This window comes from Carassius auratus, chromosome 41 (genome assembly GCF_003368295.1).
Source record: "Carassius auratus strain Wakin chromosome 41, ASM336829v1, whole genome shotgun sequence".
Classification (NCBI taxonomy): domain Eukaryota; kingdom Metazoa; phylum Chordata; class Actinopteri; order Cypriniformes; family Cyprinidae; genus Carassius; species Carassius auratus.
Genome location: NC_039283.1, coordinates 6,092,630 through 6,105,710, shown reverse-complemented (window position 1 = coordinate 6,105,710; position 13,081 = coordinate 6,092,630). Strand labels below are relative to the sequence as shown.

At 39.3% G+C, this 13,081-nt stretch overlaps 1 protein-coding gene across 1 annotated transcript; it reads right to left on the bottom strand.

Annotated features, from left to right (window-relative positions):
- Positions 1-2,505: 2,505 nt before the first annotated feature.
- Positions 2,506-11,832, bottom strand: LOC113059926 (hepatic leukemia factor-like). Its single transcript, XM_026228627.1, has 5 exons — positions 11,295-11,832; positions 10,779-11,029; positions 8,774-9,223; positions 6,269-6,522; positions 2,506-4,584 (listed from the first exon to the last, which is right to left on the bottom strand). The coding sequence occupies exons 2-5, from the start codon at positions 10,972-10,974 to the stop codon at positions 4,369-4,371; spliced, it is 1,116 nt and encodes a 371-aa protein (XP_026084412.1). The 5' UTR covers positions 10,975-11,029; positions 11,295-11,832; the 3' UTR covers positions 2,506-4,368.
- Positions 11,833-13,081: the final 1,249 nt, after the last annotated feature.

Genomic DNA, 13,081 nt, shown 5'->3' with positions numbered 1-13,081 from the left:
GATGCATCCATTTCGACTAACTGAAGACGGTTCAATACGTATATTAATAACACACATAGAGACCCTGACCCCATGAATTAATACAGCTCTCTATTCACAAAGTGTCCCACTTGGGCAGAATTGTGAGAGGAATGTTATCACGACAAATGTGTCTTACACTGGCTAGGAAGCCCTCTGAAATGACCTCCCAGTGTCTGGCATTTGGACAGCCAAGGAGAAAAAAGGCACATAAACTGCCTGGAGCATAAAGCAGTTCACCTGGTGCTCAAGAGTTTTTATGCTCAAGTTTCTAACACACATGTCTTCATCTGTATGGACAACATCTCAGTGGTAGCATATATATAAATCACCAAGGAGGCATCTGTTCTGGCTCGTGACAAGCCTGGTCTAATCAGCATCTCTTCTTGAGTGTGAGAAAGAGTGACTCAGGGGGAATGGAGATTTCACCCCCAGACCATGAAAATGATCTGGAAAGTATTCGGACAAGAAGAGGTGGACATTTTTGCATCATCAGAGGACACTCAGTGTACAGGAATTTTTTCCATGACCGAGCCCTCCACTCTGGGAGTGGAGGCGCTTGCCCACTCTTGCCCAAGAGCTCACAAGTATGCTTTTCCCCCAGTAAATATCCTAAATCATGTACTGTGCAGAATCAGACAGGAGAAGGAACCAGTTCTGCTATCTGCCCCGAATTGGCCCACCCAGCCCTGGTTCCTCGACCTTATCAAAATGTTATTGAACCCTCCTTGTCCTATTCCTCTGAGGAGGGACCCCCTCTCCCAATTAAATGGCTCAGTCTGGCACCCCAATCTGGTGCTATGGGACTCACATGTTTGGCCGCTCAACGGAGACTGCACTCTTCAGCATCATTACAGCAAGAATATAAATCCAGCATCCTGCTCAATCTCATTCATTCTGTCCTTTTAACAAAAGTGCTTAGGTGACAGCCACATGCCTTCCATGCTCAAAGTATACACTGCGGAAAATTCCGTCTCCCATAGAGGTATTGACAGGAAGTCAGTTGGCAAGAACGATTTAGTGATTACATTTCTCTGCAGCGTGAGGCGGTTCAACCCTCCCCCCAACCACGATCCCTGCTTGGGACTTGACTCTGGTCCTGAACGCCATGACATGTCCCCCTTTTGAGCCACTACAATCAACCTCTCTCTCAATACAGTGCTCCGGCTTGCAAACGTTTCTATCAAAAACTGGTTGGAGGAAAACACAGCATATTTCAGTCATTCATCGTCAAGTGTGCTCGTTCCTGCTGGTGTCGTCAATAGGGGCAGGGTGAAAAAGACCCTCTCCAATATTTTGAATTTGGACTGCAATTAAACCACTCTGTGTCAATTGTACATACATCACCTTTACATAATTTAAAATGGGTCATTTGATGTTGCTAAAAAAACATTATTTTGTGTAATTGGTGTACCGCTGTCTTTTTACACTTTGAATTGCATCACACCGCGTGAACATAAAACCATGTCTGCATTTGTGATTGGAGATTTCTAGTTATATCCTCTTTTGGAAGATCAAAGAAAGTAGTTTCGCTTTCACAAGGAAACACACAGTGTATTAACAATTGGGACAGCATGGAGCATTCCTCACATGGAGACAGCAACAGAAAGAATCAAAGTTACGCCTTCTTTCTTTGTGTGAACATTTGAGCAGCGTCATGCAAATCTTCCCACATTGTGATGTAGACATGTGGGGGCATGATAGAATGTGCCATTTTAGGCAGGTGTGGTTGACTCTTCATTTTTATATATCTCTTTTTGGTTTGAGATTTTAGTCTTTGCAACTTGCATACCTTCTTTAGGCACAAAAACACTTCAAAGAGAAAGGAAAAGTTGAAATTGCATCATATGATCCCTTTAAGCCATCTTGTAGCCCCTTGGGTGACTCAGTAGGTCTGGGTTCTTCTGCGGAAATTGAAGGAATCAAAATAGTGCCTTGAGCATGTTTTCCTTTTTACAGAGTAGTTTGAACCACAAACATTCTGTAAAAAAAAAAATGTAGGCACATTATATTCCTTGAATGAAAGGAGAATATTGTCTATCATAAACAATCCCAAACATCTACTGGTGCTCCAGCCACAATGTGCAAGAGAGAAGCAGCTTGAGACATTATTCCTTTATGTTACACTTATTCAGTAAATCCCTTTTCCACCGAGTCACAATCTATCTACAATATAAAATATATAATATTAAATTGTATTGCATTCCAAATGTCATTTATTTTCTTTATTTATAAATGTTTGTATTTAAGGACATAGCCTTTTACGAACTGCAGTCCATGATAACACGTGAGCTGGATAGTTTATAGGTTTTCTACAAATATCATCTGTGTTTGACAGACTGCTGTGCTTCCTTCATGCTGCGTAAAACACAAGGAGAACATGCATCACCCTGGTCGCCACTTTATTTGTGAAAATGTATTTAGTACGGAAGTGGAAGATACTACATGTGGCAGCACACACATGACATGCAAAATAAACCACCTTAGTGTTTTGTGAGTAAGAACAAGAGTTTATTTGTGGTCTTGGAGAAAAAGACTACATTCCCCTGCATTACTTTGGCTAGGTGCAGTGTGGGTACCACTGGTGCATTAGGGCATTTGTACATCAAAAAACAAGTCACAACACAAAATGTTCATAGTCATCCACATGTGGAAGTGCAGAAAAGTAAAGGACTACATTACCCAAAATCCATCTGCAAAAGTATATGGTTTCTGAGGCGGCAAATTACTGGGCAAAAAAGGCAGTTAGCTTCAACACCTACATGCACATAAAAGAGAAAGACAGCGCAAATATTATGATGGGTCTTTATAATGCTAGTGTACAGAAATAAAGAGAAAAAAAATCAATTCATTTTGGGGAAGCAGAGTTTTTTGTTGTTGTTGTTTTAGCATTCCTTTGATGCACAAATTGACCTGGCTGTCATGGCAACACTTTTCAGCTGGTGTTGACAATGAATGCTATAACAAACAGGAAGTGACAATCTCCACAGCTGAGAGGAGACTTGCATTCAGAAAGACGATATCAAGGAAATAAAACAAACAGAAACAATTCATTTGTATTATTAACAACAATAGTAATAATGATCAGATCAATAATAATTCATAATGAGTGAAGTTACTTTAATGGTCATTAAGGAAAGAAACAAGACATGACTGGAGAAATAACATGGAGCCACAAAACGAATAGATTTTGAAACATTTGTACTGACACTGGTAATCAGGTTGTAAAAATTCAATATTGTTCCAACAAAAGTGCACATACAGGTGCAAAAGTGCAGACGTGTGTCTACATATCAACCTGTTTTTTCAAATGCAGTTTACTGTGCATCCGATACAAGCAATCATTCTATGCAATCAGATGAGTCATGTCCCATATATTCGATCCACAGAGGTCCAAATTGTGTTTTTGCACAGCAAGAACAGCCTCTGCAAGTTCACTTAAGATCTGCACATTGTGGATGTAAGCTGTTTTTTTTTGTTTGCAACTGTGAGTGTAGATTCCTATAAAAGGATAAGTACATTGTAGAGAAGAGAAAGAATCCTACCGAGTTCACCATTAAATGAATAAACACAATAAATGCAGTTAAAATATGATAATGAATGCATGTCTTTCTTTACCATCATTACATATTCCGTTCTCCTTTGAGAATGACAAATAAATATCAGCAGTAGACTGATAAACAATATTCTTCCCCAAAGAGTTGAGATGCACCGGTCATTCCCCTCATCCGTGGTTGTTCTGTCACCTTTGCTAAATAATACGCACAGGTTGAAGTGCTTGAATAAATCTATTTTAACATTTCTATACAAATTTCAAATGTATATATTTTTTTTTTTCAGTATTTTACAGTTGAATTTTTCTAGAAAGTTATTTTCTGAAATTTTTCTGATTTTCTGCCTAGGCTTAATTCTGCCCCTCATTTTTATCCTTCACAAGATCGAAAGTCTTCAATTGTTGATCGCTTCAAAAAAAAGAATAATAATACCACATGAACCTGATTTTATGTTACAATGATACCTTAACCAGTTCCCTCTGCCACTACTGTACAGCCCTCCAAAAGATATAGAAAATATACAAAAATTATTTTCAAAATTTTCCTCTCCCCACTGAGCATATTTCTATCATATAAAAATATACAATTATCTCCGTAATTAAAATCTCGCCATGGTACCTACTGAAAAAAAAGAAGAGGTGACATGCTCTCTCACTCCAGTTTAAAACTCGAGCTCTTGTGCCTTCTTCATACATCATGCCATATTTCTGATGCACTTTCGTCTGTCTTTTAGCTATCATAAGGACATTCATCGTCTTCTCAATCCATCATCTCAGAACACTTTTTCTTCGCCTCCTTATTGATCCAAGTGATGGCTCTCGTATTTGTTCAGGATGTTACGGCACCGGCCGAGCTCTTTGCGCATGTCCGCTACTTCCTGTCTGAGTGCAGCGTTCTCACGTTCAAGAAAGGCCGCGCGCACTGAGATCTGGTTCTCCTTCAGTCGTCGCGCATCACGAGAACGTTTTGCGGCTTCGTTGTTCTTACAACGACGACTCCAATACTTCTCATCCTTAAAAAATAAAAATAAAAGAACACATTAGAACACATAGGTTGCCAACAGTTGAAGGTGAGAAGCTTTGCCAGATGTGTGACTGGGATTTGTGTGTTCATATGTAATTGTTTGCAAAGACTGTTTGTGTCTTTTTAGAAACCTTAAATTAAATGTCATGAGAAAACCAGTAGCAAATCATGGGTTTAAAACACTATATACATTCTCATGAGTCTGACTGGCAGTTCCCATGATATAAGTTCTGTCTGTCAGTTTTTCAAAATCCAAATAATTATTTATAGATTAGAATTGATTAAAATATAATTCATCAGTTCATCTATTCACTTAATCTAATCTAGTGCATTTACTTTTTACAAGCCTCCATTATTTAATGGGACAGTTCACACAAAAATGAAAATTCTGTCCTCATTTACTCAGTTTTAGGTCCATACAATGCAACTCAATGGGGTCCAGTGTTGTTTTGAATCAGTGTTAACACCTAAAATTTGTTTTAATTAATAAAAAAATTATTCACTATAAAGCTGACTTAAAATATAAAGATTAGATGGAAAACTTAAATTTGAAAAATTACAAATAAAATAGGTGCTAATATCACTGCAACTGAAGTAAAAAAAAAAAAAAAAAAAAAAAAAAATGTATGTATGTATGTATGTGTGTGTATATATATATATATATATATATATATATATATATATATATATATATATATAAAAGCTAATTCAAAATATAAATTCAAGTATATCAAAAAATGTTTGGACTCAATTGTGGACAACAATAGTTGAACATATTCCTAATAATAATAATAAGAATAATAATCTTTTGTGTTTCACGGATCCAATTCCATATGACATCAGGATGAGTAAATAACATATTTGGTTTCTGGGTGTACTATCCCTTTAACTCTAAGAAATATATATAAATAAAAACATTCAGAATGTAGCTTCCTTTTCAAGTATTCAAAACATCCATTTGTTCCCAGAGAAGAGGTCATTCTGATTACAAAGGAATTTCCCCTTTTGACTGCTGAACAAAAAAGCTGACATATCTGAGAACCCTGGTTTCCAAGACGTCTGCCTTAGTCTTGAGATATGATAAGATATGCTACCATCCATTTCCCAATGAATTCAATGTGACACGCTTTATAAATCACTGCCGGTTACTTCAGAATTCTAAAACTATGCTAGTAATGGGCCTTGGAAGCCAATTATGATATCTTCATTTTGAAATGAACTGTTATTAATAAATGGCAATGTCACAGTGTCACTGTCTGTACTGATACAGACATGCCTGCTATCTGTATTACTGAATTTGCACTGAAGCATTAAGAACGTCAGACCTGTTGAACAAAATGAGGGTGGAATTTTCCAGCCGATATCAATCAATGTGGAGCACAAAAAATAAATAATAAAAACCTATTTGTAAATCTTTGCCGAATAATCAGTAAGAAAACTCTACACACTGATTGATGACTGCTGTTGCTTATAAAAGACAGCTGCACAATAATATTGACTGTGCGTTATTGAGTCTATAAACAAATTGTACACGTTTCACAAAATCCACATGTTCATATGCTGAAGGCACATGCTCCACTAATTATATTAGGATCTCCTTTTCATTTCACCATGCAAAGAGTTTATAATTAATTCTATACGTCCATAGTATGCTGCTGCATTGAGCTTCTCACCTTCAGGTCATCAGGGACCAGCATCTTGCGAGCCTTTTTAATCATGGGCTGAGGTTTGAGCTCTTCCTCACTGAACCGATGCCTACGGGGGTCAAACGCCTCCTGTCCAGGTACACTCGACAGTGCAACGTCTGCAGGATCAGGGTCAAAGGGCGCCATCATTTCATTGCAGTTAGCGATGGGTGGAGTAGGGAGTGGTGGACATGTGGTGGAAGAAGGTGAGGCCGTTGGCTCCAAGTTGCCTGACGGAGTGCCTGATGGTAGAAACACAAAGTGGATGCTTTGATTAAGTCACGCTGCTTTGTGCATGCACTCAGAATGATAGGACTCTCAAAACACTACCCAAAGGACCCACAAGGGGGCAGTAACAGACAGCAGACAACAACTCAATCCATTAATCCTTCACTTGTTTTTCCATATGCCAACATTTCTACCCTAAACTCTGTATTTCAGAATATTTTAACTGGCTGTTCTGTTCCTCCAACAATTTGATTGTGAATTTATGCTAACGCAACCAAACTACATTTATTTATTCATTCATTCATGTTTGTATGAATTTTTTACTTATATTTTGGTTATTTTTCCCATATTTAAAAAAGAAAAGAAAAAAGTAACTTACACCCATGTACAGACAAACCACTACAATTAAATTATTTAAGCAAGAGCTGAACAGTAACACACACACACACACAAATATCATATATATATATATATATAGATCCATTTAATTTAGAAGCAAAGTTAGCTATTAAGGCTTGTTTTCAAATAATATATATCTTAATTATGTTTATTTTTCTACATTGGACAATTTTAAACCTCATAAATTTTATTTTATGATTAAATGAGAAAAAGGGGTAAAACAAATATATATATATATAGATCCATTTAATTTAGAAGCAAAGTTAGCTATTAAGGCTTGTTTTCAAATAATATATATCTTAATTATGTTTATTTTTCTACATTGGACAATTTTAAACCTCATAAATTTTATTTTATGATTAAATGAGAAAAAGGGGTAAAACAAACATATAAGTTTCTTAATAAAGTATTCTCTGAGACCAATATACACAATTTCTCAGTGGTATTAGAAAATCCTAAAAAATATATATATTTTAAAATTGATATAACATACTGAAAAAAAATGATAATTTCATACAATGCATTATTTCTGCACACGTTGAACAGTGAACCCTGCCATGAGCACAACTGAGCTACTGTTGCTATGTTTTGAGCCATAAACCTAATCTTAGTCTATGAAGTGCCCTTAAGGGTAACTTTAACCCCATTTGGCAACGATCCTCTCTTTACTGTCCACTGTCTGAAGCACATGCACAATTTTTTTTTTTCTAAGATGGCTTCATAAAACCTGTGCAAATGTGTGATGTGGTGTTTTCTGCATGTGCTTTTTAATCGCACAGAACATTCCAAATATTTACCAGTAGCACTTTAAATCTCTCTTTCTCTCTTTTCTAAGCCACTCCAGAAATGTAAACAAACATCTAATCGGAAGTACAGTATCAACATGCACTAAGTCATTCCATCTCAATCTTTCAATCTCTCCCTGTCTGTTACTCACACACTCACACACACACACACACACACACAGTCTAGCTCCTCTCTGTCCTCTGCTCCTCCCCCATCCTCGCTCTCTCACTGTGCCTGCCTCTGCACGTGATTGAGCGAGCGCACATGGACCAAGCGTGTGAGAAGAGGAGGAGATTTAAAAACATGCGAGCACAAGCGCACACACAGCGTCTCTGCCTTTCATTCTTTGCTCCTGGCTCACCTGTGTGTCTCCCACTGTTTACTTACCGGCCTTTCAATCGCGGTCTTGTTCTCGGCTCTATATCAAAATCTTTGCCTCTCTTTTCACTTGCTGTCATCCCCATTTATCTCTGTATATCCCTTTTGTCAATCCTGCAAGTCATGCTTCAGTGTTTTCTTTTTTTTTTTTTCTAACCAGCCCATTCTTTTTTTAATAACATGCACGCAAACTTCCCACTCACCTTCTAAACAGCCCATTACTCAGCTAATTAATTTTGATGACACAAAAAATATGCACTGTTAACACGTACCTATAAAACAAAACTCACTCCTTCGCCATAACACAAACAAGCCGCACACCCTGTAACACTCACTCCCAAAAACCACCCAAACCTCTTGACAGTGAAACCTACAACACGCACCATATGCATCTATACACACTCAACAACACACACACACACACAAACCATTAATACTCTGAAACTACACAGTAACGCACACCCAAGGGACAGCCTGGTACTTTTTACAACTTGCAAACAGACCGAAATCCAGGGGAATTTCTTTTAAGCAGAATGAGGTAAGTGTTTGAATGGTGTAGACCTCATTTTCGGCTCACAGTGCTTCCTTTCTTCAGCTCGATGGCTTACCTCCAGACCGCTCATCTCGCAGGTTTCTAACATCACGTCTACCTTATGTTTCACAGCTAGTGAAAATATCTCTGAACTGCCAATGGAAACTCACCATGCAAGCAGTCTGCCATCATGCTTTGCGGCGTGTGCATGTCCAGCCCGAGCAGAGAGGGCGAGGAAGAGGCGGTGGTGGATGTCGGTGAGGAGGATGAGGAGCAATGTGGGGGCGAGGTGGGGGGGCACTGGGAACCCTGGTTAGGGACAGCGGACTGAGAGCTTTGCGAGGGAATCTGAGCCGACGTGGAGTTTGAGGTACTGTGCATGTTGCTCATCCCGTTCTCCGTCAGAAACTCCTCGAGGTCCATGTACTGCAACTGGAACAGACCGCCATCACATGGCAATGTTCGTTCCCAAAGCAACGGGCCCAGGAAGGAACTGTTGTTGCCGTTAGAGAAGTTGCCCGTGCCTGCACCGTTGCTGTCAGTGACTAGTCCATTGCTGCAGCCGTTGCGCAGGGGACAGCGACTGAGAGAGTCTTCATCGATATCCAATCTGTCCTTACCTATGAGAAAGTGAAATCCAACTTAATCTCCATATAACTTTACTCTCATAATTTAACACTCAAACCATCTAAAAAGACATTCTAGTTGTTCTTATGAACACGTATAGCCCTTTATAGACTTCAAGAGAACAATATTTCTGATGCACTCGGATTACGTAGTTAGGGACAGAATAACACTTCCCAGTAACTTTCACATCCCTCTGGGAGAACTACCTCTGCAATGTCAACACATGTGAATAGCTCCCAGTGCATCAATGCAAAATGAAGAACCTTTGAAATACTTTGCTTTAAACGTGTAAAAAATTGCTGTTTTTTTTTATATACTCCTGTAGAACCATGGTAAAGAAACTACAATGTTACACTGCAGTGAAACTGCTTAACTTTGTGGTTCAGCAACCATACAGCTGAACAATGGCTAAAGGTTACAGAACTATGGAATTATGGCTGAACCAAAGCAATGATGCCAAAGGCAACAGGTGTGTTGTTTAACACAATTTTACACTAGTGTAACATAGCAATATTTCAATGATGCATTGCTCTGGTATAGACTGAGATATAGTGTAGTGTATATTGAGATATGCGGATACTGGTTTTGATGGTATAAAAGACAACTTCTAATTTACAGTAGTGAAGCAATGCTAATAATAATGTGAAAACTGCGGTCTGAATGTCTTAAATCTGAAGGTCTTAAATATTTCCGTCTTAAAAGAATTTAGAAGGGGTCTGACACACTCTAGGGTGGCGTCTAAAATCTTAACAACATTACTTAGGCTAAATCAGGCATTTTATGGTGCATTGGTGAGGAAACCAGAACCAGAAAAGAGAGTTTAAAATGAGAAATTTCTGGTTTAGCTATATTGTATAAAATCAAACCATAAAAATGTAACAGCAACATGTTTTAACTTTGAATTCTCTTCTCTACAAAAAAAAAAAAAAAACATACTCGAGCTTAAAAACAATAAACCACACCAAAAGCACAAAAACTGTTCTTGAATCATTTGCGTACCTTTTGAATAATAACGGTGTTCACAAGTAACTCCAGTCATTTTAACAATGATTCAAAAGTTGTGTGCACAGAAAGTGGTTTGGCACTGGTGTAAGAGGGTGTTTTTCTCTTTCTATTAATGTTGACCAGATAATCAGTACAAAACAATGCCACTGACAGCAATCCATAAAGAAGCTTGTCCAATATTCACAACGTTGTATTCACAGGCAGTGGAAAACTTCCATCTGTGTGGTTGCACTGTGCATTACACATGCCTGTAAACAAAACGGCTTAGCCAACAGCTGACCTTAAAGCACCTAACTAGTGAGCTGTGGCTGAATGGCCTGGCCTTGTTTATCTCTTAAACTAAGTCCCATGTGATGTCCTGTCTGTGGCTCACTGAGATATATGCACAGTTGCACATGACCCTGTCATTTGTCATGTTCAACCACTAATCTTTAAAATCATATTAACAATATTTTGAGTTTCCAAAGGGGAACAAACAAGAGGTTGAGAGGGAGTGCGTTTTAATAAACACAGGGTGTCAGGGAAGCAGGTGCGTTTCCTCACCCTTCATTTCACTACAGTCTTTGACGCGCTGGTCGCCCTTCACAGGGAGCTGCAGGAGCGACTTTAAGTTTGCAGTGGAGTTTATGTGTCCTCCGTTAAGTGAGCCTCCCGCCTGGCTACTGTTGCCAAACTGAGGACTGGCTCCGGCGGAGGGAAGGTCCGGGGGTAGGAGCTGTGAAAGCGGCCTGGCCATCATCCAACGTCAGCCGGATTGAGCTCCCTTGACCGCTAGATGTTTAGGTGATTCAATACTGTTGTGTAGACGTGAAATTAATCACATCAGGATTCATAGAGGAAACAACAACAACAAAATCATTAGTTTGTGGTCAATCAGAACATATACTAATATATGGCGTATATGGATTAAATTCGAATCATTAGAGTACAATTAAAGTAAACAAAGTTGTCAAGTCCTGCACGAGACCGCATTTACTCCAGAGACAGGAGGAGGAGAGACCTGCGCGGCTCACGTGCACCAGAACATCTGATGTCAAAGAAAACTCATTTTAAAATTACCTTTATTCGAAAATATGGTTTTAAGCAAATTGAGCCATTCTGGTTGCATTTGATTGTAGATTGTCCCAGTGGATAGAAATATACATCCCCAGTAATTCCAGAAAAATGTTGACAGCTTATCTTCTGCTGGAACTTATAAATAGAGACGAATGTCAAAAAATAACGACGTTATGTACAAGACCTATGCGGAAAAAACGCAACAAATTAACCGAATACAACGGTTTCAGTAGAAATGAAGGAATGCGCGCTCAACTCTTGAATGCGTGCAACTTCTTGCGTCGTCTCCAAAATAACAAATGAAAACAAAACGAAGAAAGTGTTGCTGAGTCAATTTCTGCTGCGTAGTGCGATTGGTGGGATGTTGACGTTTTTTCCGTTCAGTCGCTCAATCGTTTTTTCCCCTTGTGGTCAGCCCTTCTGTTCAGTTCTCTCTGCATGTGTGTAACCGCACACTTTGAGCTGAAGCCGTTCGAGCTTTTCGCTCAGCTGGAACGAACACGGGCCGCTCACGTGACGTCACACCTCCCAGAGTACGTGCAGGGCGCTGTTTAATATTAATGAGGCACGCCCCCTCGTGACAGGCACGCTCGTCGGGACATGGTTGCACTGATTAAAAACAAATTGGTCGATAATTTCACTCCCCGCTGTCCCGATGACACCTATGTTAGGCACCCAGCAAACGCATGAACATTTGACCACTTTCTAAATTGGACAGCTTTAGTGCATCGGAGTTATGACTGAACAAATAGGACAATTATTTGCGGGTTTAAAAACCTTTCAAGTATTTACATTCAGTCCTAACAGAGCGCTTCTTTTGTGGGGGGTGAGGGGGGGGCTATCAAGCGAATGGACACACTTTTTCACTTCACTAGTAATCCGCGGGAAACGTGAGCATATGAGAGGAGATGGCATCTACACGTTGTGTCCCAGAAACACAGACGCGCTCTCTTCTGCACATGGTGTCCGCACGCGGAGACACGGCTGAGACTGTCTGTCCTTTTTACCGCCATTGGCTGACAGGAAAGAGACTCCTCCCTGCGCGCCCAGCCACTGGCTACAGTGGAGAACTGCGCCCTGCCCCCTTATCCACCCATGCTACAGCCGCGTGAGAACAGAAACTGCGTGAATCCAGGAGAGAGGCGCGCGCACACACATAAGATTCAGAAATAAAGGAAATATTTCCAATGAAAAGGAACCCAACTTCACAAGAGTATCAAAAGTATTGCAATGCTCAATGCAGGTCTTACGATTTCTCAAAACTCAAACTATTATATATGCTTTCAAAGATATAACAAAACTAATTAATGAGGATAGGATAATGCAAATATGGTCGACATTTTCCCCCGTTCTTTTCTTCCTTGTTTTCCCCCATATACATACATACACAACGCGAATACACCGTATCTGTCACTCTGTCACACACACACACACAATCTCTCGATACTTGTTTTCCACCCACTTCCAGCGTTTAAATCCATGTGACAGTTGTGCTCCCAGCTTCATGCTTGTAGGTTGTAGGATCCTTGCTGCCACCAACTGATCAACATGGAAAATAGCACTCTCAAATATTCTAATAGTAGCCTACGTTTCACAGCCATAACACACATTATTCTGTTGTACTGTATATTGTGCACTGTGTATTCTATAAAATTCCCAAACTAACAAAAATATATATAATTCTATAATAAAAAGGGGTAAAAATCATATATTGTGTCCAGACAGAAACTGACCAGTGTTGGTCAAATGATGGAAAGAAGGTCGATCAATACATGATTCATATAGAAATT

What these genes read in the sequence shown, in the direction of transcription:
- LOC113059926 (XM_026228627.1), bottom strand. Translation starts at nt 10,974, where the DNA reads ATGATGGCCAGGCCGCTTTCACAGCTCCTACCCCCGGACCTTCCCTCC. An exon ending in AGACTGTAGTGAAATGAAGG is followed by an intron (nt 9,224 to 10,778) that starts GTGAGGAAACGC and finishes ACTTTCTCATAG; the next exon opens with GTAAGGACAGATTGGATATC. An exon ending in GATGGCAGACTGCTTGCATG is followed by an intron (nt 6,523 to 8,773) that starts GTGAGTTTCCAT and finishes TTCTACCATCAG; the next exon opens with GCACTCCGTCAGGCAACTTG.